This window comes from Cherax quadricarinatus, chromosome 35 (genome assembly GCF_038502225.1).
Source record: "Cherax quadricarinatus isolate ZL_2023a chromosome 35, ASM3850222v1, whole genome shotgun sequence".
Lineage (NCBI taxonomy): Eukaryota > Metazoa > Arthropoda > Malacostraca > Decapoda > Parastacidae > Cherax > Cherax quadricarinatus.
Genome location: NC_091326.1, coordinates 7,476,200 through 7,502,464, shown reverse-complemented (window position 1 = coordinate 7,502,464; position 26,265 = coordinate 7,476,200). Strand labels below are relative to the sequence as shown.

At 41.3% G+C, this 26,265-nt stretch overlaps 1 protein-coding gene and 1 long non-coding RNA gene across 5 annotated transcripts in view; one reads left to right on the top strand and one right to left on the bottom strand.

Moving 5' to 3' along the window:
* LOC138853610 (uncharacterized) overlaps positions 1-26,265 on the top strand; it is a 124,422-nt gene that overhangs the window by 16,496 nt on the left and 81,661 nt on the right. The window contains exon 3 of one of the 4 annotated variants that reach the window (XR_011392810.1): positions 1,566-3,561. The exons of the other annotated variants lie outside the window; for them this stretch is intronic. This is a non-coding gene — a long non-coding RNA (uncharacterized lncRNA). Of the gene's footprint in view, positions 1-1,565; positions 3,562-26,265 lie in introns of those variants that run through there. 4 annotated transcript variants of the gene reach the window in all.
* Positions 13,895-26,265, bottom strand: part of LOC128695152 (serine-rich adhesin for platelets) — a 201,203-nt gene continuing 188,832 nt past the window's right edge. Inside the window, exon 18 of the mRNA XM_070091355.1 lies at positions 13,895-25,820. Coding sequence (XP_069947456.1) covers positions 25,599-25,820 — 222 coding nt within the window. The 3' untranslated portion in view covers positions 13,895-25,598. The remainder of the gene's footprint in view (positions 25,821-26,265) is intronic.

Below are 26,265 nucleotides of genomic sequence, written 5' to 3'. Positions count from 1 at the left end.
ATCCAATTCACATAAATTAAAAATTTGAATTGTCTAGCTGCTGCTCACCCTTCATCCCTCTCTCCTCTTTCTTCCTAATTATGTACTTATTAAACATAAATAATCACAATACATGATACATACATGAGATGAAGTGTATTGATGTTCTATACATGTTCTGCCGTGTTATTTCTTTAACATTTTATTTATTTATTTATTTTATGTCTTTTCAAAGAGTACATTGAGATTTTATATTTACAATAGTGGGTTGCAATGCAAAGAGAGCCTCTATTATGCCTAGGCATTATGGGCCAACTTAACATTATTGGCTTACAGACTACTTAATATTAAGGATTTTATCATAGTTGTACAGTAGGACAGTAATTATTTCATAGTTGAACAGTAGGTTATTAATTATAAGTGAATTAAATTTGTATAAGACAAAGGATATATTCATTTAGTCTAAAATGCTTATTGTGAAAAACAATGGTTCAGTTATATTCCTGTCAACAATGGATAAGAGGTTCAAAGTGATTGTTGAAGTTATGATGTGGGAGTACATAGGTGAGTGTGTGTGTGTATTGAATATTTAGCATTTAGTCTATGGTGATTAAGTGGCTTTTGAGAAGAGTCTTAAACTGATTTTCAGACTGGGTTACTTTATTATATTCTGGTAATGAATTCCATATTTTAGGGCCCTTTATGTGCATAGAGTTTTTACATAGTGTGATATGGACACGAGGTATATCAAAAAGAGATCTGTGTCTTGTGTTGTGGTCATGTGTCCTGTTTAAGTTGGTGAGGAGAAGTTTGAGTGGAGGGTTTATATTTGCGTGTATTGTTCTGTGTATGTATTGTTCAATGAAATATTTATAGGATACCTACCAACGAATGCTTTATATTTCTGATAGTGCAGATAGCTTATGAATACTAGAATTTTGTGTGTGACAGTTTATTGAATACTGTACTACATTTACTTCCTTATCTACTTATTCTGTAGCAATGTTACTTGAGTTAGTTGTATCCCAGGAACTAAACCTTAATTATAGAGTCATTTCCTCTAAAACAAGCAAATATACCATATACCATACTTTCCCTAAAACTCCACAATTGCAGGTATTATAGTTAATAAAGGCAGGAAAAGGTACAACACAGAGTGCAGCTTTAGCAGTTATATGTGAAATCATCAGTGTTATATTTAGCAGGTAGGCATATCTGGCACAGTGATAATTTCAAATTATTCATACAATTTCCTGGCTTTTACCCTGCAGTTTCAACCGTCCAGTAAGAACCAATACCTTCACCATTATAATTACATAAACTTACTTGCCCCTATGACCTGTAGCCAGAGATTTCCTGCAAAGTAAGACTTAAGTTTTTATATAGGATACCTAATCTAATCAGGCCTTTATCCTGGATATAAAAACATGGAAGAAAAAGCAATGCTTTAATATTTACATAAACTGTAATTAAGTTAAAAAAAATGAGCACCATTTTTATAAGTTCTATGGTATGTACATATGCAATTGTACTTGTGAATCAGGTTATTATTACATGTATATTGGAAAGTGGGTCATGTATTGCAGATGGCCTGTGCCTGTAGTGCAAATGAAACAAGTCAGACAGAAAAAATGATTCCAGAGAAATGGTACAGCACCAGCATTATGGCAAGACACTAATTACAGAGGAGTCTATTGACACAATATTTTATAACAAATTGGTTTTGTCAAGTACTACTATGCATACAGTACAACAGAAAATCACATTTTATATAGTGCATCCAGACTGGTTAGTCAAATGTTAAGTAAGTGAGGTTCAGTGCTGTAGTATAGTAGAATTTACCCTTATTCTAATCCATATTTTCATGCCTGTTAGTGAATAACGGTAATTAATTCCCAGCTACTTAAGACACCTAAGGTGCTATTTAAGGTGCTAATCCAGGTACGTACTTAAGTGTTTTATTCTCTGTTTTATTTTATACTCGAAACCATTACTTTTAACTTTGAAATAATCAAGATACTAAAGTGTTTTATTTTAATATTCGGTAGCTCCATTATTTTTAGATTTAAAATAATTATCTTAGTTCATAAGTTCATAATTGTTAGTGGTTTAACATCATTTGCTTTTGTCTTTTTGTTTTTTAATAATTGTAACGGCTATTTCTCTACGTACCCCTTATGAATGCAATTATCAATCCTGATGTCAACCTCTTATTGAACAGCACACATAATCCAAACAGTAATTGCCATTACTACACTGCTAGTCAGGCTAATACCCTTCTCATTGTCAGCAAGAACATTACAGTCTTCAACTACAATGTTAAATCATTGAGTAAACACTATGATGACCTCATTGCACTACTTAAGTCTCTAAATGCTACTGTAACTTTCATTATACTTACTGAAACCTGGCTCAGACAAGATTTGACAGACGTGTTTACCATACCTGGTTACACAGGCATACATAACTGCAGGCCCGACCAATCAGGAGGAGGCACTGCACTGATGAATTAGAATGTATGAAATCGATGAAAACAGTGAATATATAATAGCTAAATTCACATCAAGAACACTTAAGAAACCTATAACAGTTGGTGCAGTCTACAGACTACCACATTCAAATACTGTATACTACTTACTTTTAGCAGTAACCTTAGAAACATGATAATTGAGTCAAGAGTTGAATAAACACCATCTGATACTAGCAGGAGACTTCAACATCAACCTTATCCAAGCAACTGACCCTCCAGTAGCTGATTTCACAAATGCTATGAACAACAGATTGTTGCTACCCTCTATAACAAAGCCAACAAGAATCTCTGAGACAAGTGCCTCATTACTTGACCACATCTGGACCAACACGATATCCCCACTACAAGCAGGTATAATCACAGACAACACCACAGACCACTGCCCTACCTTTCTCATAACTAACTTATCTAAACTGCCTCAAGAAACAAGAAAGATCTCATTTTGCCTGCATGATGAGAGATTGATAAACAACCTAAAACTAGCTTTAGGTGCCATTGATTGGCAGAGAGAGCTAGATGACAGTAATAATATTGATAAAGATATCAAAATTTTTTTACATAAAGCCCTAAACTTCTACAACAAACATTACCCAATCAAAACGAAACAGATCACAGAAAAGAGGCTAAACAGCCCATGGCTAACAAAGAGTATCTTCAAATTTATTAATAAAAAACACCAAATTGAAAAACAGTTCAGAATAGGCTTAATTACTAAAGAATTTACTAAAAGATACACATCAATACTCAAAAAACTAATACGTAAATCAAAGCAAATGTATTATGAAAATAGATTTAGTGAAATGAAAGGTGACATGAAAAGTACCTGGCAAACCCTCTCCAAAATTTTGGGCTCAACGAAACTGACTGGAAATAGAGAGATAGACTTAACTAAACCAGATGAACCTCACATGCAACCTATAGACATGGCCGACAAATTTAATATCTTCTTCTCTACTGTAGGATCAAAGCTAGCGAGTCAAATTCCTAGCTCGAATACCCATCCAAGCGAGTACCTCACTGGCAACTATCCAAATACTCTCTTTCTAGCTCCAACTAATCCCAATGAAGTCTCACTCAACATTAAATCATTAACCCTTTGACTGTCGAGGTCGTATATATACATCTTATGAGGTACCGTGTTTGACGTATATATACAGTGGACCCCTGGTTCATGATGCTATCGGTATCCGATAAATCTGGTAACCAATGCATTATATCGCCAAAAATTTGCCTCGGTTCCCGTTACAAAACCCGGTATACAATGCGATTTGTACGAGACGTGTCCATGTGTGGCCTGAAATGCCCCGTGTGTGCCAGTGTTTACAAGCCAGCCAGTGTGTGCGCATCTAAGGATACATTCGGTACATTCCATATTATCCATATTATCACTGTTTTTGGTGCTTGTTTCTGCAAAATAAGTCACCATGGGCCCCAAGAAAGCTTCTAGTGCCAACCCTTCGAGACCAAGGGTGCTAATGAAGAAAGATAATTGCAAAGTACGAAAGTGGAGTGCGTGTGTCGGAGCTGGCCAAGTTGTATAGTAAACCCCAATCAACCATCTCTACTATAATGAGCAGGAAAACGGCAATCAAGGAAGCTGTTCTTGCAAAATGTGCAACTGTGATTACAAAACAGCGACCACAAGTGTTAGAAAATGTTGAGAGACTGTTATTGGTGTGGATAAATGAAAAACCAGATAGCAGGAGATAGCATCTCTCAAGCGATCATTTGTGAAAAGGCTAGGCAGTTGCATGACGATTTGGTAAAGAAATTGCCTGCAACTAGTGGTGATGTGAGTGAATTTAAGGTCAGCAAAGGTTGGTTTGAAAGATTTAAGAATCGTAGTGGCATACATAGTGTGATTAGGCATGGTGAGGCTGCCAGTTCAGACCACAAAGCGGCTGAAAAATATGTGCATGAATTCAAGGAACACATAGAGGCTGAAGGATTGAAACCTGAACAAGTGTTTAATTGTGATGAAACAGGCCTGTTTTGGAAAAATTGCCAAACAGGACCTACATTACTCAGGAGGAAAAGCAACCTCAAGTCCTAATGGAGGGGGATTTCCCTTCTAAACAATAGGTTCAACACTCTCCCCTCCTCCCATCCCATCAATCATCACCAGATCTTCATTAAAGGTAAGTGTCAATTATTCTATTGTTATTGTTGTTATTGTAATTATTCTATTGCATTCAACTTAATATTTTATGTGGTAAAAGTTTTTTTTTTCATACTTTTGGGTGTCTTGCATGGATTAATTTGATTTCCATTATTTCTTGTGGGGAAAATTGATTCACTTTCCGATAATTTTGGTTTACGATGAGCTCTCAGGAACGGATTAATATCGCGAACCGGGGGTCCACTTCAAATCAAGCTTCAAATCAAGCAGGAGAAAGCTGGTAGGCCCACATGTGAGAGAATGGATGTGTGGGGTCAGTGTGCACCATATAAAAAAAATCCTGGAGCATACAGTGCATAATGAGGAAAAAAAAACTCCAACCATTTTTTTTAATTAAAATACTGACTTTGTGGTCTATTTTCGTATAGTATTTATGGTTGTATTCTCATTTTCTTGGTCTCATTTGATAGAATGGAAAACATATTATAGAAATAGAGGTAACTGATTGATTTTACTATAAAAAGAACTTGGAAATGGAGCTCAAAGTAGGGGAAATATTTGATTTTTGCCAATGTTCAAAAGTAAACAAATGATGTCATTGTCCAATAAATGTCCAATTAGCCATTCTAATATACAGTCATGAATGGGTTGATGTTATTTATACAATTATTACAATATTGCAGTAGTCTGCATAACAGTAAATCTTCTATTTTTTGTTTAATAAAAATTCAAAATAGAAAGCAAGAGTAATATCAGAGGGGCCTGGAGACATGACTGATGAACAAAGAAAATGTTATTTTAGAGCCAGGAATGTCTGCATTGTTCATTCTGGACCTTACTTTGAAATTGTCATATTTTTTAATTTTCGTGAAATTGGCCAAATTGCAAATTTCTGACCACATTATTGGGTAGTTGAAATCGGTAAATGGGCAGTTTCTTGTACTCAGTCGATAGAAAAAATGGATTTCTAAAAAAATAGTTGTGAGTTTGGTCGACTGGAACAATGGAATTAGCCGAAAATAGGGCTCAAAGTGGGCGAAATCGCCGATTTGTAAATATTGCCGAGGCCGCTAACTTCGCGAGAGCGTAATTCCGTCAGTTTTCCACGAAATTTCGTGTTTTTGGTGTCATTACATTCAGGAAAAGATTCTCTAACATTTCATTAGAATTTTTTTTTTTTTTTTTTTTAATTTTGCGACACCAGGAGACACTTCAGAATTGGGGGTTGCGACAGTCAAGGGGTTAAAGAACAAATCAGGCGATCTAGATAACTTGCTGCCATTCATATATAAAAAAGCTGCACTGGAAGTGTCGCCCATTATTGCAACAATGTTTAACAAATCTATAGCATCCTCAACCTTCCCATCTATGCTCAAGACAGCAAGGGTCACCCCAGTCCACAAAGGTGGAGATCCAACTGATTGAACAATTACAGACCCATATCAAACTTGCCCTTACTCTCCAAGATATTTGAAAAAATAATACACAATCGACTTTTCTCCTACCTTACATCCAACAACATACTTAACCCATGCCAGTTTGGGTTTAGACCAAAAAAAGCACGAATGATGCTGTTATACAAATGCTTGACCTGATATACACAGCTCTCGATAAAAATGAATATCCTCTGGGGCTCTTTATCAACCTAAGAAAAGCGTTTGACACAGTTGACCACAATCTCTTGCACCTCAAACTGAATCATTAAGGCATAAGAGGACATTCTCTTGACTACCTAAAATCCTATCTTAACGACAGACACCAGTATGTACATGCAAATGAAGTCAACTCCGTTATCCAACCTGTAGCTGTAGGAGTACCCCATTGTAGTGTCCTAGGCCCACTCCTCTTTCTCATCAACATCAATGATCTTCCCAGTGCAGCCCAACTCCTTAAACCTGTTCTATTTGCAGATGACACTACATATGTCTACTCCTATTCAGACCCAGCTGTGCTTGGAAACACTGTAAACAGTGAACTGCTAAAGATATATGCTTGGATGATGACCAACAAACTCACTCTCAACATAGATAAAACATACTTCATGCTGTTTGGCAACAGAGCCTCAAATATTCAACTCAATATACTGTTAAATGGTTCCCTATATATCAAGACACACTGAGGGCAAATTTCTAGGTCTTCTCCTTGACTGTAATCTTAAATTTCAGTCCCATACCCATCACATAGCCAAGAAAATTTCCAAATCAGTAGGAATCCTTTCCAAGATACGATACTATGTACCACAAACGGCTCTCCTTACCCTGTACCACTCTCTAATATATCCTTACCTCACCTATGGTATTTGTGCCTGGGGCTCAACCACTGCCAACCACCTTAGACCCTTAATAATCCAACAAAAAGCTGCTGTGCGGGTGATAACCGGCTCCTGTGCTCAACAGTACACCCCACCACTTTTTAAAAGACTCAACTTGCTAAATATACTAGACATACACTCTTATTATTGTGCCTACTACATATACAGAACTTTAAACTCCACTGTAAACCCTCCCCTAAAACTACTCCTCGACAGTTACAACAGAATGCAGTCACAATACAAGGCATAAGGCACTTTTCAACTTCCCTCGAGTCAGACTCTCACTATGCAAGAACGCTATGCACATAAAAGGCCCGAAGATCTGGAACACGCTACCGGAACAGGTCAAGGATCCCCAGACAGCTTATAAATTTAGGACTGTGCTAAAAAATCATCTTATCTCACAATATTAACCAAATCAACCAAACTTCCTGGCTTTTAATTCTGCCATTCCATTAAATATTACCACCTGCACCATTGGGGAAGTGGAAAAGAATCTTTCCTCCGTAAGCCATGTGTGTCGTATGAGGCGACTAAAGTGCCGGGAGCAATGGGCTAGTAACCCCTTCTCCTGTAGACATTTACTAAAAAAAGAGAAGAAGAAAAACTTCATAAAACTGGGATGCTTGAATGTGCGTGGATGTAGTGCGGATGACAAGAAACAGATGATTGCTGATGTTATGAATGAAAAGAAGTTGGATGTCCTGGCCCTAAGCGAAACAAAGCTGAAGGGGGTAGGGGAGTTTCAGTGGGGGGAAATAAATGGGATTAAATCTGGAGTATCTGAGAGAGTTAGAGCAAAGAAAGGGGTAGCAGTAATGTTGAAGGATCAGTTATGGAAGGAGAAAAGAGAATATGAATGTGTAAATTCAAGAATTATGTGGATTAAAGTAAAGGTTGGATGCGAAAAGTGGGTCATAATAAGCGTGTATGCACCTGGAGAAGAGAGGAATGTAGAGGAGAGAGAGAGATTTTGGGAGATGTTAAGTGAATGTATAGGCTCTTTTGAACCAAGTGAGAGAGTCATTGTGGTAGGGGATCTGAATGCTAAAGTAGGAGAAACTTTTAGAGAGGGTGTGGTAGGTAAGTTTGGGGTGCCAGGTGTAAATGATAATGGGAGCCCTTTGATTGAACTTTGTATAGAAAGGGGTTTAGTTATAGGTAATACATATTTTAAGAAAAAGAGGATAAATAAGTATACAAGATATGATGTAGGGCGAAATGACAGTAGTTTGTTGGATTATGTATTGGTAGATAAAAGACTGTTGAGTAGACTTCAGGATGTACATGTTTATAGAGGGGCCACAGATATATCAGATCACTTTCTAGTTGTAGCTACACTGAGAGTAAAAGGTAGATGGGATATAAGGAGAATAGAAGCATCAGGGAAGAGAGAGGTGAAGGTTTATAAACTAAAAGAGGAGGCAGTTAGGGTAAGATATAAACAGCTATTGGAGGATAGATGGGCTAATGAGAGCATAGGAAATGGGATTGAAGAGGTATGGGGTAGGTTTAAAAATGTAGTGTTAGAGTGTTCAGCAGAAGTTTGTGGTTACAGGAAAGTGGGTGCGGGAGGGAAGAGGAGCGATTGGTGGAATGATGATGTAAAGAGAGTAGTAAGGGAGAAAAAGATAGCATATGAGAAGTTTTTACAAAGTAGAAGTGATGCAAGGAGGGAAGAGTATATGGAGAAAAAGAGAGAGGTTAAGAGAGTGGTGAAGCAATGTAAAAAGAGAGCAAATGAGAGAGTGGGTGAAATGTTATCAACATATTTTGTTGAAAATAAGAAAAAGTTTTGGAGTGAGATTAACAAGTTAAGGAAGCCTAGAGAACAAATGGATTTGTCAGTTAAAAATAGGAGAGGAGAGTTATTAAATGGAGAGTTAGAGGTATTGGGAAGATGGAGGGAATATTTTGAGGAATTGTTAAATGTTGATGAAGATAGGGAAGCTGTGATTTCGTGTATAGGGCAAGGAGGAATAACATCTTGTAGGAGTGAGGAAGAGCCAGTTGTGAGTGTGGGGGAAGTTCGTGAGGCAGTAGGTAAAATGAAAGGGGGTAAGGCAGCTGGGATTGATGGGATAAAGATAGAAATGTTAAAAGCAGGTGGGGATGTAGTTTTGGAGTGGTTGGTGCAATTATTTAATAAATGCATGGAAGAGGGTAAGGTACATAGGGATTGGCAGAGAGCATGCATAGTTCCTTTGTATAAAGGCAAAGGGGACAAAAGAGAGTGCAAAAATTATAGGGGGATAAGTCTGTTGAGTATACCTGGTAAAGTGTATGGTAGAGTTATTATTGAAAGAATTAAGAGTAAGATGGAGAATAGGATAGCAGATGAACAAGGAGGCTTTAGGAAAGGTAGGGGATGTGTGGACCAGGTGTTTACAGTGAAACATATAAGTGAACAGTATTTAGATAAGGCTAAAGAGGTCTTTGTGGCATTTATGGATTTGGAAAAGGCGTATGACAGGGTGGATAGGGGGGCAATGTGGCAGATGTTGCAGGTGTATGGTGTAGGAGGTAGGTTACTGAAAGCAGTGAAGAGTTTTTATGAGGATAGTGAGGCTCAAGTTAGAGTATGTAGGAAAGAGGGAAATTATTTCCCAGTAAAAGTAGGCCTTAGACAAGGATGTGTGATGTCACCGTGGTTGTTTAATACATGTATAGATGGGGTTGTAAGAGAAGTAAATGCGAGGGTCTTGGCAAGAGGCGTGGAGTTAAAAGATAAAGAATCACACATAAAGTGGGAGTTGTCACAGTTGCTCTTTGCTGATGACACTGTGCTCTTGGGAGATTCTGAAGAGAAGTTGCAGAGATTGGTGGATGAATTTGGTAGGGTGTGCAAAAGAAGAAAATTGAAAGTGAATACAGGAAAGAGTAAGGTTATGAGGATAACAAAAAGATTAGGTGATGAAAGATTGGATATCAGATTGGAGGGAGAGAGTATGGAGGAGGTGAGTGTATTCAGATATTTGGGAGTTGATGTGTCAGCGGATGGGTCTATGAAAGATGAGGTGAATCATAGAATTGATGAGGGGAAAAGGGTGAGTGGTGCACTTAGGAGTCTGTGGAGACAAAGAACTTTGTCCTTGGAGGCAAAGAGGGGAATGTATGAGAGTATAGTTTTACCAACGCTCTTATATGGGTGTGAAGCATGGGTGATGAATGTTGCAGCGAGGAGAAGGCTGGAGGCAGTGGAGATGTCATGTCTGAGGGCAATGTGTGGTGTGAATATAATGCAGAGAATTCGTAGTTTGGAAGTTAGGAGGAGGTGCGGGATTACCAAAACGTTGTCCAGAGGGCTGAGGAAGGGTTGTTGAGGTGGTTCGGACATGTAGAGAGAATGGAGTGAAAGAGTGACTTCAAGAGTGTATCAGTCTGTAGTGGAAGGAAGGCGGGGTAGGGGTCAGCCTAGGAAAGGTTGGAGGGAGGGGGTAAAGGAGGTATTGTGTGCGAGGGGCTTGGACTTCCAGCAGGCATGCGTGAGCGTGTTTGATAGGAGTGAATGGAGACAAATGGTTTTTAACCCTTTCAGGGTCCAAGGCCCAAATCTGGAGTCACGCACCAGTGTCCAAGAATTTAAAAAAAAAAAATTTGTTATTTTTTCTTATGAAATCGTAGAGAATCTTTTTGTGAAGGTAATAAAACAAAAAGTACGAAATTTGGTGGAAAATTGACGAAATTATGCTCTCGCGAATTTTGATGTGTCAGCGATATTTACGAATCGGCGATTTTGCCGACTTTGACTCCCATTTTAGGCCAATTACATTATTCCAATCAACCAAATTCTTAGCTATTTCACTAGTATTACTTCTATTCTATCGATTGAACACAAGAAATCGCCAAGTCAACTGTTTCAACTACAAAATAAAGTGATCGGAAATTGTTAATTTGGCCAATTTAACACAAAGTTCAAAATATTCCAATTTCAAAATAGGGTCCAGAATGAACAATGTAGGCATTCCTGGCACTAAACTAACATTTCCTCTGTTCATTAGTTATGTTTTGAGGCTTTACAAATAAATTCCATTTTGATTTTTTATTCACATAATGAATTTTTATTCACACCAAAAAATAGAAGATTTACTGTTATGCAATACTGTAATAATTGTATAAATATCATCACCATATTTGTGAATGTATATTAGACCCACCAGCTGACGTGTATTAGACGTGTGAGGTCGTTTGTTTACTCTTGAATATCGGCAAAAATTTAACATTTCTGCTACTTTGAGCTCAGTTTCGAGCCATTTCCAGTGCTAAAACCAATCAACATCATCTCTATTTCTGTAATATGTCTTCCATTCTATCAAATGAGACCAAGAAATCGCAAATACAACTATAAAAAACATACGAAAAAACACTGCAAAGTTGCTGTTTTAATCGAAAAATCATGATTTCATTTTTTTTCTCTCATTATACACAGCGTGCTGCAGGATCTGTTTTATGTGGTGCACACATACCACATAGATGTATTCTCTCATATCTAGGCCCAAATGTACCACTCACAGTTTATCAGAGTGAGCTGAGCTCATGGCGTAGATCTACGGTTTGGACCCTGAACGTAAAGCCGTAGATCTACGGGACGGACCCTGAAAGGGTTAATACTTGACGTGCTGTTGGAGTGTGAGCAAAGTAACATTTATGAAGGGGTTCAGGGAAACCGGCAGGCTGGACTTGAGTCCTGGAGATGGGAAGTACAGTGCCTGCACTCTGAAGGAGGGGTGTTAATGTTCCAGTTTAAAAACTGTAGTGTAAAGCACCCTTCTGGCAAGACAGTGATGGAGTGAATGATGGTGAAAGTTTTTCTTTTTCGGGCCACCCTGCCTTGGTGGGAATCGGCCAGTGTGATAAAAAAAAAAAAAAAACATGCACCATTACTTGTAAGTTAGATTTTGTATTAATTTACATAAGAATTATTAAGTTCAAATAAGATTGTAAAACAGCTAATCACTATTCCATGTTTAGTTTTAAGTATAATTACTATGTACTATTATCTTATCTAGTTTTAATTAGTTACTATGTATTAGGATTAGTTTGCCCGAAATGCCTCGGAATGATAGTGGCTATCTCTGTACTTAGCAAATCAAAATTGTAATTACACATAATAACCTTTACAAACAAATAAACTTTATTATTATTATTAAAGAAAGTTTCTAGTGCCAGCCCTATGATAAAGAAGGAAAGAAACAATAAAATTCAAGAAAAAACTTGTAGCTACACTCCCTGCATGTCTGCTACACTCCCTGCATGCCTGCTACACTCCCTGCATGTCTGCTACACTCCCTGCATGCCTGCTACACTCCCTGCATGCCTGCTACACTCCCTGCATGCCTGCTACACTCCCTGCATGCCTGCTACACTCCCTGCATGCCTGCTACACTCCCTGCATGTCTGCTACACTCCCTGCATGTCCCAGCGTTCAAGAAAAACATTGTCCCATCGCATCACTCATCGAGTCCACAATAAAGGCAAGTGTCATTTCAGTATTGTTTATTGTGCACGTATCATTGTTTTCTGTGTAGGGAAATGTATATTTCATGTAAAAAAAATTATTTTGTTTAATACTTTTGGGTGTCTGGAATGGATTAATTGGATTTCCATTATTTCTTATGGGGAAAATTAATTTGGCTAAAGGCTAAATCAGTTAAAGGCTAGCTCTCTGGAATGGATTAAAGGTGTTACCTGAGAGTCCACTGTACATTAATTCTTATAGGAAATATTTCGGTTTTCAGCCATTTCAGTTTTAGGCCGACCTTCTGGAACGGATTACTGCCGATAACCAAGGGTCCACTGTATCTGAATACATTCATTTCTTCCCTACTTCCTCCCTCCAATCTTTCATTACCTAAATTTTTCATCCGCATCACCTTACTCTTTATGTTCACAATATACCGTACACTGCTGTATAAACCATTTAAAAATATACCAGAAATGTTATAAATGGTGCAAAGGTGATATTAAAACATGAAAGATGGTTGACACAAAACCACTACCATTATAGTATACTCCTCACTTTGATGAATGCATTTACCAACATGGTCTTAGAAATGGAACTCCGTTGTTAAGTGAGGAGAGGCTGTACTTCATAAGGCCCCGTGATCTGGCTGGCCGAACTCTCGCTTCACATACTGAGAGTCCGGGCTAGATTCCCGACGGGGATGGAAACATTGGATGTGTTTCCTTACGCCTGTTGTCCTGTTCATCTAGCAAGTAGGTACCTGGGTGTTAGTTGACTGGTGTGGGTTGCATCCTGGGGGACAAGATTGAGGACCCAAATGGAAATAGACAGGCAGTCCCTCAATGTTGCACTGACTTACTTTGGTTATCGTGGGTGGCTAACCCTTCGGGGTTAAAAAAAAAAAAAAAAAATCTTGAATAGGTCCAATGCACAGGTGCCAGTATGGTGGACAATGGGATAATAAGATGGCATTCCCACAATGCACTGAAATAGCCCTGATTTTTTATACACTGTATGCACAGACCCATTCTCTCATGGCGAGGCCTACCAGACTTTCCTGCCAAATTTGGTCACGGGAATTTAGGCATATATCTACTGGCTCCAGTAACATAGATCTACATGGGAGACAGTGAAAGGGGTTAAACTTCTTGTCCCCTCAAGAAAGGTTCCTTGATGCTGGTGAGAGGCTCTAGATCTAGGTAATTGAATTACCTATTGATCTAGGTAACTGAATTAAGCCTGAATACCTTCTACATTCCCCCACAGGCACTGTATTATCCTGTGGGTTTAGTGCTTCCCCCTTGATTAAAATAATTTTAAGCCAGCCCGTAATGCTATGCATATAAGTGGCTTTGGCATGCTGCTCTTACCTGTATTTTTTTGTACTTCTGTATGTATGCTCAAATTACTAAATAAATAAATAAATAAAGTTAAACTTCTTGTTACCCTTATCAATATTTTATATGAATTAAAGGTAGAAATAATTATAGATTTGTCTCAAACTCTTTATTACTTGTAGTTACATTCTACCTAACAAAAATATAACCATTCAACAGTCAGAAAATAGTGACTCAAAATAATATTAAATGACATTTATCTACAATGAATTTACAGAGCCTGAACAGAAATGAATATAAGAAGTACATATCCCAATACATTCAAAGTAATGTTTATAATATGCATACTAGTTACATTAACTTTACAAAAAATAAATATACAAGATAGTATAACAACCACAAACATACTTGTTCACTGACAAATTATAATTACTATTATAATCAAAATTAAGTGCTAAACCCATGAGGGTCATATAGTGTGGCCATCCTTGAAGAGATCATTAATAGTGGATAGATTTATTTTCATCACTGTAAGGCATTGCAACCCCTACAGGTTTAGTGCTTCCCATAAATTTAATAAAGTTACTACTTTCATTGGTAGTCAAGGAAGTGGTCTATTTTTGTTTTATTTAAAGCTAATCACATCAGCTTTAATGGTCAGGTGTGTTGCTTTCCAGAGCCACCACACTGACAGCAGCGATGGGATTTGTTTTGACCCATTTTGAATATACTGAGCAACACCCTAAACTAAACTTTCTGCAAGTTGTTCACTTCTGCGATGACTTCAAATAAGTTTCTTGGTATATTTTTTTTGTTTAATTTTGCTGTGTGCAATCAAATTTCAAATTATCACAATGTGGTAAACCCATACAATTTATTTCAAAGCTCAAAATGGACTGGAAATACTGCAGTCAGTGAAAGTGATAGAAACTCAAGCTGCAGATACATTGCAAAGTGCCTAGGATTATATTATTATTATTATTATAATCAAAAAGAAGCACTAAACCACAAGGGCTATACAGTGCTGCAGGGTAGGGAAGGAAGCGAGGGTATCGGGTGGCAGAAGGGGGGAAGGGATGATTAATAGGTTACAGAAAACAGCGGGGCAGGGGATAGTGCGGGGGTAGAGGGTAGCAAGAGATTGAGGTAGAAAGGGCTGAAGGTATCATCAGAGTTTGTGGAGTAAGTCAGTTGTCAAAAAGTCAATGAGAGAGTCCGGATGAAAGGTGGGTCCATCAGCGAGAAGGGAAGGTAAAGAGAGCAGCGGAGCGAAGACGACATTGGAGGTAAATTCTGCGTGCTCGCTGATAAAGTGGGCAGTCTAACAGAATGTGGCTGACCGATAATGGAACCTGACAATTCTCACAGAAGAGCAGGGCGCCTCTCCATGAGATATCCATGAGTAAAACGAGTATGGCCAATGCGAAGGTGGGAGAGAGTAGTCTCCTAACCTTGACACTGATGACAAGATGGCCAGTAACCTATACTTGGTTTAACAGAACAGAGTTTGTTATTGAAAAGAGCAGACCAACATTGTTGCCAACGAGTGTGAAGGTGGGTAGCTATTACAGCAAAATAGTTCGGAAATGGAACACCTCTATATGAAATTGGTAGGTCATGTACTGCTGACCGCGCAGCAGTGTCTGCCTGTTCATTGCCCTGTACGTCAATATGACCAGGGACCCAACAAAAAACAATATCTTTAAGCTTGGTAGAGATATGGCGTAGCCAAAGTTGGATACGGAGAACTAGGGGGTGAGGTGTATCAAATTTCCGTATAGCTTGTAGAGCACTACGGGAGTCTGAGACAACTACAAATGATGATGTAGGCATAGATGCGATACGAATAAGTGCTGCAAGAATGGCATACAATTCAGCAGTAAAAATGCTAGCCGAAGATAGTAAATGCCATCTGTGTACATGGCAATGGCATGAGAATGAGAGTGGAAGTGGTCAAGAAAAAGAGAGCGGGAAGCCACCGTAGGCAGTTGGGCTTTCGAGCAAGGGAGTGAGAAAGAACAGACCTGAACAGCTGGAACTTACCAGGGGGTTAGGGAAAAGTGAGATGCTACATGAACATATAAAGGCAAGAGCGAATGTAGGCGAAGAGAGAAGGGACGGAGCAAACAGGGGCGGCGAACAAATAAAGAATGTCTACTAATATCAGTGACCATTCTATAAATGGAAGGATTGCGGAGATCATGAGAGCACACATAGTAGCGAAGGCAATGGGCATCACGTCGACCACATGTTGGAGAGAAACTGTAATGAGGTGACAGTCAGCGCCTGCACAAACAATAGCGAAGTCTTCTACATAGAGTGATGGCCAAATATTGGATGTAAGAACAGAGGCCAAATCATTTATAGCAAGGAGAAAAAGTGTTGTGCTCAGAACACATCCCTAAGGGACACCTTCAGCTTGGACAAAGTCCGGGAAGAGCACATTATTGACTCGAACACGGAAATGTCTGTCAGTTAAAAAGTTCTTAACCCTTTGAGGGTTTCGGACGTACTAGTACGGCTTACGGGCAGGTTTTTTTGACGTACTAGTACGCATAAATTCTAGCGCCGTCAAATCTCGCGGGAAAAGGCTGGTAGGCCTAGATGTGAGAGAATGGGTCTGTGTGGTTGGTGTGCGCGGTAGAAAAAAAAATCTGGGACCCAGTGGTGCATTGTGGGAATGCCATCTTAGTACACAATGTCCACCATGCCTCGCGGTAAGAAGTTCCTCACTCCTCGGCGAATTGGGACACTTTTGTTCCCCAGTGACAGTTCTAATACAGATGGAAGTGCCAGTGAAGATGAGTTTCAAGGTTTTGACCGAAACTAATGACCATAATATCGGTAATAGTGAGGAAAACCCAGACGACCCTCAGCCTTCCACCTCTGGTGCTGGGCCGTCTTGTTCACATTCAGTTGTACCAGAATCAAAGAGGAAACTCCTATTTTCCCAAATCCCAGACTCAGATGTGAGCATTTGTGATGATAGTGATAGTGATTATGAACTACAAGCTCTTGAAAACAGTTCCAGTAGTGATAGTGAAGTGCAATATTCCCCAGTGAAGTGTCAGTATATACGACGATATATGCGCTCTGGTAGTGTGCCATATGCTATTCCAAGGGGAAGGAGTACATCTCGGAGTACATCCCATGGCTGTACAACAGGAACAGACAGTGAAAATGACGATGATAGTGTTGCAATTGGGATGGAAAACGTGCATGGTGGTGGTAGTGGTGGTGACAGCCGTGAGGCACCAGCAGTGGGCCATGCTGCCACCCACGCTGCTGCCTCAGCTGATCTACAACAAAGGCCACCATCCCCCACCCACCCACCACAACCACAACCACCTGTCATTGTCCAGTACCCACCAGCAGACCGCGCCTGGGATTGGCAGGAAGCTGTCAATTTTGTTCCAAATGCCCACCAGTTTGATGACAGCCAAAGTGGAATACGGCCATCTTGTACACTTGGGAACAATGCCACTGAACTGGAATGTTTCGAGTTATTCTTTGACAAACCCCTAATCGAAAGTATTATCATGGAAAGCAACACATACTATGAGTACACCATGGCAAACAATACTTTCACCAAAATCACGTGTACACCAGTAGGAGGAGGCAACTGTGGCTGAGATGTATCTTTTCTTCGCCACAATAATGCTGATGCCACATGTGTATAAGCACAAAGTGAAATCATACTGGTCAACAGACCGCCTGATTGCAACCCCAGGTTTCAGTGATATAATGCCAGTGAATCGATTTGTGCTACTGTTATGTATGCTTCACTTCTCAGACAAAACCAGGCCTGACAGAAATGACAGGTTATATAAGATTAGGCATGTGTTTGTGTATCTGAAAGAGAAATTCAATATTTATTTTTATCCCTTCAGGAAGCTTGTGATTGACGAGTCTTTGATTCTGTTCAAAGGAACTCTCTCTTTCAAGCAGTATATACCAAGCAAGAGGAAACGCTTTGGTATAAAGTTGTTTGTGCTTTGTGATTGTTACAGTGGTCTGGTATTGGATATTATTGTGTACACTGGAAGTTATACATTGCAAAATACCAGGAAGTTATTGGGCATCTCTGGTGATGTGGTTAGAACAATGATAGAACCATACCTTGGTAAGGTGCATATGTTATATACTGATAACTGGTACACAAGCCCCTCACTCAGTGATTTTTTGCGAGTGAACATGACAGATGTGTGTGGCACAGTGCATGTAAATCAGAAACATATGCCCAGGTTTGATGCTGGCACTCGTAGAGGTGAGGTGCAGGCGTTTGCTGCCAATGACATCATGGCATTTCGGTGGCATGACAAACGAGATGTCACACTTGTCATCAGTTCACCCTAATGAAATGGCAGACACTGGCAGGCAGCATAGAGAGAGCAATGAACCCATTCTAAAACCTGCAGCTGTGATTGATTACACCTTCAATATGCGTTCAGTGGACAAATGTGACATGCAGATTGGGTTTGCTGATTGTGTTTGCAAGAGTTATAAGTAGTACATAAAACTCTTTTTCCATCTTCTGGATATTTCCATGCTCAATGCTTATAATATGTATAAGATGAGGACCAGAAACAAACCACAATACGGCGAATTCTGTTTGTCTGTCATCAGACAAATAGTATTCAAGTACCAAGGAAGAACACCTGCAATAGACCCCCCACCAAATTATCAACAACTACCTTCTCATCTGAACCATGGTGATCACTTCCTGGTAAAACTGCCTGCTACTGCTTTCAAGAAAAATGCTCAGAAGAGGTGTTACGTCTGTGCACATACAAAAAAATGCCCACAACAACGCAGAAGCACTCGTTTTATGTGTGAGGAGTGTAAAACACCACTGTGCATGACACCATGTTTCAAAGACTTCCACAGGCTGCAGAACTTCTAGAAACATTCCCTGTGACTATATGTGTATATAAAATATAGAAAAATAGTAATAAACAACATTTCATATCGTTTGTGTAAATATTTTTTATAAACAAAACAATGACAACAGTGTTTATGCTCTTATTGTGTGGTATTGAGAAAGAAAAAACTTACAAAATAGTGCTTATATCGGTCTCACAGGCCATAAAAGTTACTTGGAAAAAGAAAAATTAAAAAATAATAGAAATTAGTACATAAAGTAAATAAAAGAATACCGGGAGACGGCAGTCGGCGATGTTGCCACATTGTCCCCCTTTTTCATCAACTTCACGCCTCCATATCTCGGTAAGTATTGATGGTAAAAAAATTTTTGTTTAGTCTATAATATTAAAAAAAAAAAAAAAAAAAATTTTCATAAGAAAAAATATTTTTTTTTTTTGTTTTTTTTTTTGAAATTTGGCCGACCCTGAGAATGAGTCTCTGAGAGGACCTGTCGACCCTCAAAGGGTTAAGGAAGGATGGTAGATTGCCTTGGAGGCCAAAGGAGTGGGCTTGGGCCAAAATATTATACCTCCAAGTTGTGTCATATGCCTTCAAGGTCAAAAAATATGGCAATAACTGAATGGTTATTCGCAAAGGCATTACGAACATACGTATCCAAACGTAGTATGGGGGTCTATGGCAGAATGGCCCTTACGAAAGCCATATTGACGAGTGGAGAGAGTGTTGTGTATCTTTAAATACCACATTAAACGTCTATTTACCAGACGTTCCATCACTTTGCAAACTGCACTGGTAAGAGCGATGGGACGATAGTGGGAGGCTTCATGTCCCGTAGTACCCGGTTTGCGGAAAGGGAGAAAAATGGCAGATTTCCACAGCTGTGGAAGAACTCCTTGTGACCAAATAAGATCGAAAAGGCGTAAGAGGACTGCAAGGGCTGACTGATGTAAATGTTGTAACATACGAATATGAATGTCGTCGGGCCCAGCTATCGATCGGCAAGCTGAGAGTGTTGCCTCCAGTTCCTGAAGTGTAAAAGGCACATTATACTGTTCTTCTCTGAGAGAAGAAAAGTCCAAGGGTGCTAATTCTCTGGCAGACTTTGAGGAAAGAAACTAGGGGCAGAGATGGAGCCTCAGAGAAACACAGACCAGATGATTGCCAATTTCAATGGCAATATCTAGAGGGTTTGCTATATCAACACCGGCAACCTGCAGAACAGGAGCTGGGTCAGGAGAATATTTACTACTCAGTTTCCGTACTTTTTTCCAGACTGCACTCAGAGGAAGCAGAGGTGATGGTGGAGACAATCTCGCCAGCAAGTGTGTTTAGTGTCATGGATGACACAGCGAGCGATCGCACACTTCTGCTTAAAATCAAGAAGTCTCTCAGTGGTTCTATTATACCGGTACCTGCCCTACGCAGCGCATTTCAAACGTACTGCACGAGCACAAGCTGGAGACCACCAAGGCACGCATTTCTGAGAATGCCTGCCCGAGGTTTGGGGTATAGAATGAGAAGCTGCGGTTAAATCTGAGGACGAGAAGAGGTGTAAAAGCTCATCAATGGAGGACGAAGAAGGAACCTCACTAAAAACAGTTAGTTGTGAATAAAGGTCCCAATTTGCCTGATCAAATTGCCAGCATGGGTTATGAAGAGGTGGTGAATATGAAGGGGAAGTAAGAACGAATTAAAAATGATCGCTGTCATGTAAATCCGGGAGAACAGACCAGGTGAAGTCTAGTGCAGCGGAGGAAGAGCAGACAGAGATCGATGCAAGAGAGAGTATGAGTACGAGGATCAAAATGGGTGTGAGTACCTGTATTTAAAACATGGAGGGGGTGGGAAGCAAGAAAAGCCTCTAACTGAATGCCACGGGAATCACAGTGAGACCCCCCCCTCCCCCAGAGGAAATGATGGGCATTAAAATCACCAAGTAACAGAAGTGGTGGTGGTAATGACGAAACAAGAAAGGCAATATCCGAAATAGATAATGCTCGAGAAGGAGAGAGATACAAAGAACAGAGTGTATACCACCTATGCAGGTGGATACGGGCTGCTGTGTAATGCAGCGAAGTACGAACAAATAGCTGATGGTACGGAATATCAGTGCGTAGAAGAAAGGCACTTTCATAAAGGTCCCATCAGGAAAAGGATCCGAAGAATACAATAAATTATAGCCTGAGATGGGATAGATAACAGCAGAGTGTAATTTTGGTTCTTGTAAGCAAACACCAACAGGGGAAAATTGGGAGAGCAACGTCTGAAGCTCACCCCGATTACCCCTGAGGCCGCGTATATTCCACTGTAAATAGGCCATGATTGGCAACGATAAAAATACTAGAAATCTGCAGGTAAGGGTACTTACAGACTAGAGGGGTTAGAAAAGTCCACATGCGGTGGCAGCGGAAAACGTTCAAGCAGCGAAGGAACGGTGCGCTGTGAAGAAAGGAGTTGCGCAGATGGAGAAGAGGAATGAGAAGGAACAGAGGGTGGATCAGTGTCCATTGATGGTTTGGTCTCTGCAATATATTCAGAGATTGCTTCAAGTGTTTCGGAGTTCAGAGACGTCGTATGGGAGACAATATTGGAGATGGAAGGAGGAGGAGTTTGAGTAAAGATCGGAACTGTAATGGACTGTACCAAGGTAGGGGGGGCGAAAGGGTGGAGGGAACTGGAGAAGTGTGGGAGGGGACAGAAGAGGAAGAATCTGGAGGGGACAGGGGAGGAAGGCACAGTACGAGGAGGAGGATGAACCTCCACACTTGTAACAGAGCCAGTGACAGGGGAAGACCCAGGTACAGAGACCGGGAAGGTAAAGTGTGGAGGTGGATGAAGGGAAGGAGGGGTTAAAGGAGATTTTTTGGATTTCTGAGAAGTAGAGGGACGATTGGGAGGAGGTGTCGTACGAGGTCTTGTCGATACCGGGGTTTGTGAGGGAGAACACGAAGAAGTGAGAACAGACTGAGGTGTTGAAGTAGGGACGTCCGAGCCCAGGACAACAAAAGAATTAGATACAGGAGTGACTATGGGACTGGCAACCATAGAGGAGGCTGCAGAAGATGGGACCCCAGAAGTGGGGGAGGGACATTTTGAAACACGAGAATAAGAAACACGGGGTAGTCTCCCTTGGAGGCGGAGATGAGAAACCGCCATAGCATAAGGGAGACCTTCTGCTTCTTTGAGGCAACGAGTTTCCCGCCCATTTAAGTAGACCTGGCAATGGCGAGAGTACGAAGGGTGAGCCTCACGACAATTAAGGCAAGAGGGAGGTCGACTGCAAGACAAATTAGAATGGTCATCGGCACCACAGACAGGGCATTTGGCTATAGATCTGCAATATTTTGCTGGGTGGCCAAATCGCCAGCAATTTCTACACTGTTGCGGTGTAGGGACCACCTTTCGAACTTGTAACCGATGTCCTGCTACATAAACAGAGGATGGGAGTTCACGGCTGTCAAAAGTTAAACGAGCCACATTGCAAGGGTATCGTCTCCGCCCACAGGCAGGGAGAACACAAGTGTCTACCTTGAGAATTGGGAGATCTTGGAGTTCCAGCTGTTCGAGAATGTCATTGCCACATGTCTGGAAATTCTGTTGGACTATGGTATGGGGCAGAATGACAGTACCACTACAAGAATTGAGGGAATGATGTTTTTCGATAGTGATAGGAATAGTATCAATATGTGAAAGAGAAAGATCATGAGCTTGGGTAGCATTCTGGACTGATGATGTGCATACCACTCTTAAGAGCATGAAAGGAAATATCTCTACCAACATGGCATAGGAGCATCTTGCCAATACTATGGTCGGAAAGACAGGTAGTAGAAGTCAGTCTTAAAGAATTTAGTCCATTGTGTGGTCCGAAACCGAGTGTGGAGAGGGAGTGCATGACGTGTCGGTCTTTTTTGAGTAGAATGGGAAGGTAACGAAGTGACACCTTCGCACCCGTTGGCAACAACGTTGGTCAACTCTGCTCGGTAACAAACTTCATTCTATTAAACCGAGCATAGGTTACTGGCCGTCTTCTTGTCATCAGTGCCGAGGTTGGGAGACCACTCTCTCCCGCCTTCGCATTGGCCACACTCGTCTTACTCATGGGTATCTCATGGAGAGGCACCCTGTTCCTCTCTGTGAGCAGTGTCAAGTTCCAGTATCGATTAGCCACATTCTGTTAGACTGCCCTCTCTATCAACGAGCACGCAGAATTTACCTCCAACGTCGTCTTCGTTCTCCTACTCTCTCTTTACCTTCCCTTCTTGCTGATGGACCCTCCTTTAATCCTGACTCTCTCATTGACTTCTTGACAACGACTGATTTACTCCACAAACTCTGATGATACTTTTCGCACTCCCCTCAGCCCTTTCTGGTTCAGTCTCTTGCTGCCCTTTACCCTTTCACCATCCACTGCCCCGCTGTTATCCGTAACCTGTTGCTCATCCATCTCCCTTTTGCCACCTGATGCCCTCGCTTCCTTCCTGCCCTGCAGCGCTGTATAGTCCTTGTGGCTTAGCGCTTCTTTTTGATTATAATAATAATAATAATAATAACGAAGTGACATCATCAGGAGATTGTCGTTGGCATTTAGAAGTGGGACCAGAGTTGGTCCGACGTGGGATGGGCTGGCGATTCTAAAATTGCTGCACCGTAGAGCGAGAGGCCGGAAGCATAGTCAAAGGAGAGCGGAGGTCAGACAAATCGAAGGAGTCAGTCGAAACCCCGGCACCTGAAGCGGGTGATGAAAAAGCACCAGCAGTCATTCACGTCGACTCCAGAGCCACAATCCAGGCCGTCATGCGCAGAGAGCCCAGGTACAACATCCGGCTAATTACTGCCATCAGGAAGGACCTGCAGACACTTAATGAGCAGGGACGCCGGGCAACAATCAACTGGATTCCGAGCCACATCAACCTTGCTGGGAATGATGCGGCGAAGTCAGCCACTCTTGAGGCCCAGCCAGCGGCTACAATGGCCATCAGCCGCAGGCAGGTGGACCTGTGGGTAGCCGCTGCAGCCAGGCGCCCGCTGCCAGGGCCGGGCACATCGCGGAGCCGGATCTGGTATGACAGGGCTACCCGAGGGGAGCCCCCACCGAGCATGCGGAGGCTAGACAGGAAGTTGCAGGTTGGGATCCACTGGCTGCGACTTGGCTACCCTACCACCAGAAGACTCATCGAACGCTTGAGAGAGGAACGCTGCTGCCATTGTGACCAGATGGTCTCCAAGCCACTAGTGCACTACCTTCTCGACTGCCCAGCGATGGTGCCACTCCGACGGAGGCACTTCCCAATGGCACCTGGGGACCCGACCCGAGAAGACACCGCAGCCCGGCTGGTGTACCTGGCTGTCCGAGACCTGGGAACTCTCATCCCCGTCCTGGCTGCCCACCCGCCGCCTCGATGGCGACGATTCGCTACTACCTCTCCTGTCTTTTGACTCTCCTACCCCTCCTTTCTTCCTGTCTTTCACCCCCTACCTTCCCTTAACTACCACTTAAAAAAAAAAAACAAATCCAATGGAGCCTGTATTAGTTTACTAGGTAGAAGCCTGAACTTACCTAGAGCCCATGCCACACAACCAACAATTGTTGGGGCAACAAATACCCGAAGATTCTGGGCCCTAGAGATGCCTGCTGATGAAGCCCAAGTGGACGCCTGCTGATGAAGATACGAAGTGAGACGACACTCCCCCATGGGGAGTCACCGCAAGAGAGATGATGTTACGACACCCCCAACCCGGGGGCCACCGCCGGGTCACCATCTGGAGAAGACCCGGGCCGGAAGTACTGGCAAATCCCTAATGAATGAATGAAGCACCAGCAAGAGGTACAGGGCCTTAGGAGTGTCCAAAAGACGAGGCGAGGTCAGAACGGGGTGCGGTAACAATAAGGGGCCCGGGGGTAGCGGGGTCATGGATTGGGGACTCCATGGTTAGGTTACTTCTTTCTTTTTGTTTTTAAGAAAAAAAAAAAAGAAAAGAAAAGAAAAGAAAAATAAAAAAAGATTAAAAAAAGGGGGGACTGGGGAGGGATAGTTCCTAGGAGGAATGAAAGGGCCAGAAATCTCCCTTTCGCGCCCAAGAGGACCTCAGCACCGCAAGTAGCACAGATGCAGCATGAAACCCATGCCATACCCTACCCTTCATGCCAGTAAACCAGCAATCCGGGATAGCAACCTCACATCTGCCGAGCTATCTTGGTGGACAAAAGAGAGGGCGGCCGGATATCCGCCACAAAGCATACCTCCTTCAGCCACCACCCCGGAATCCGAAAGGTGGCTTCCAGAGATACACCAGTCGCCCGAAAGACACCCAAAGCCACTCTCTGGGATACTGGAGGGGGATCGGGACATCCCCAGGTGATCCAGATTCCACGGCAAACTACGCCACTGCCAAGAACCTCAACGGAATGGGATGGGCTCCGGTACCCTTTCCCCTACCTAGGAACTAGCGTGCCTGTGGGAAAAATCCCAAAGGCCAAAAAGAGGAAGGGGAAAAGGGAGGGGTGGGGAGGAGGAGGAGGAAAGGAAAAAGGGGAGGATGGGATAGGGAAGGGGGGATTGGGGGTAATTAGGTTCGGTCTGAGGAAGGAGACTGACAAGTCTAATTCCTCTGACCAAGAGCCTCTTCACCATGCCAAGGAGCCCCCCTTGAAGAGGCCTAGGATTATAAGCTTTGATAGTTCCCTGGTCATGTGAGTGAACACTTGTGTAAGTGACTGAAATCTGGATTTACTGTCTTTGGCACAAAATACACACTAATAATCTGAATATTACAGATTTTTTTATCATTCAACAGTGCACAACCAATGTAAGTGGCTGTTTGACATATATTACACCAATATACTGTATATGTACTATCTCATTAATTTCTTTGTACTTTTGTTTTCTTTGAATACAAAGAATAAAAGTAATGTATTTATTATGTATGTTTCCAGTATTCTTTAATTATAACTATTTACAATTATATTTAATTTTTTAGAAATCACTTTTTAATTTATATGATCTCTTCCAAATTTCACAAAGGCAAACAGTTACATGAAATCTGTAAAATATGGCAAGAGGCATAGATACATGAGAGATGATAGTCCATGCCCAGATACCATAAAAGTTGAGTTGGGTAGGATGTGCATCAGCACGTGAAGTTTCAAATGTATTTATGGCCCACATCGCCAAATTGCACACTAGCAGAAAAGTTACCTGAAAGAAATGAATGCATAAATTCATGCTACATTTCCAAGCAGATAAAAAATCAGAAGATTATTGATAAATAGATAAGAAAATAATAACAGTATAACATGGTAGAACAGATTTTAACCTTTAAATTGGTAGTGATGATATCTAAGCCACAAGAAAACTTTACCTTGCGAATATTTTTTTTGTGTGGGTTAAAACAAATGTATCACAATCACTGCAGAAGTACGGTGGTGCCCAGAGATTCGGCCATAATTCGTTCCAGAAGGCTGTCTGAGTGCCGTTACTGAATGAATTTGTTCCCGTAGGGAATATTGTAAATTAGATTAGTCCGTTTCAGACTCCCAAAAATACACTTACAAAAGCACATACAATAATACACTTACACAATAGTTCGAGTTGGTAGCTGTGTGAAACTCGGGGTACCACTGTACGTGCATTTTGTCATAAT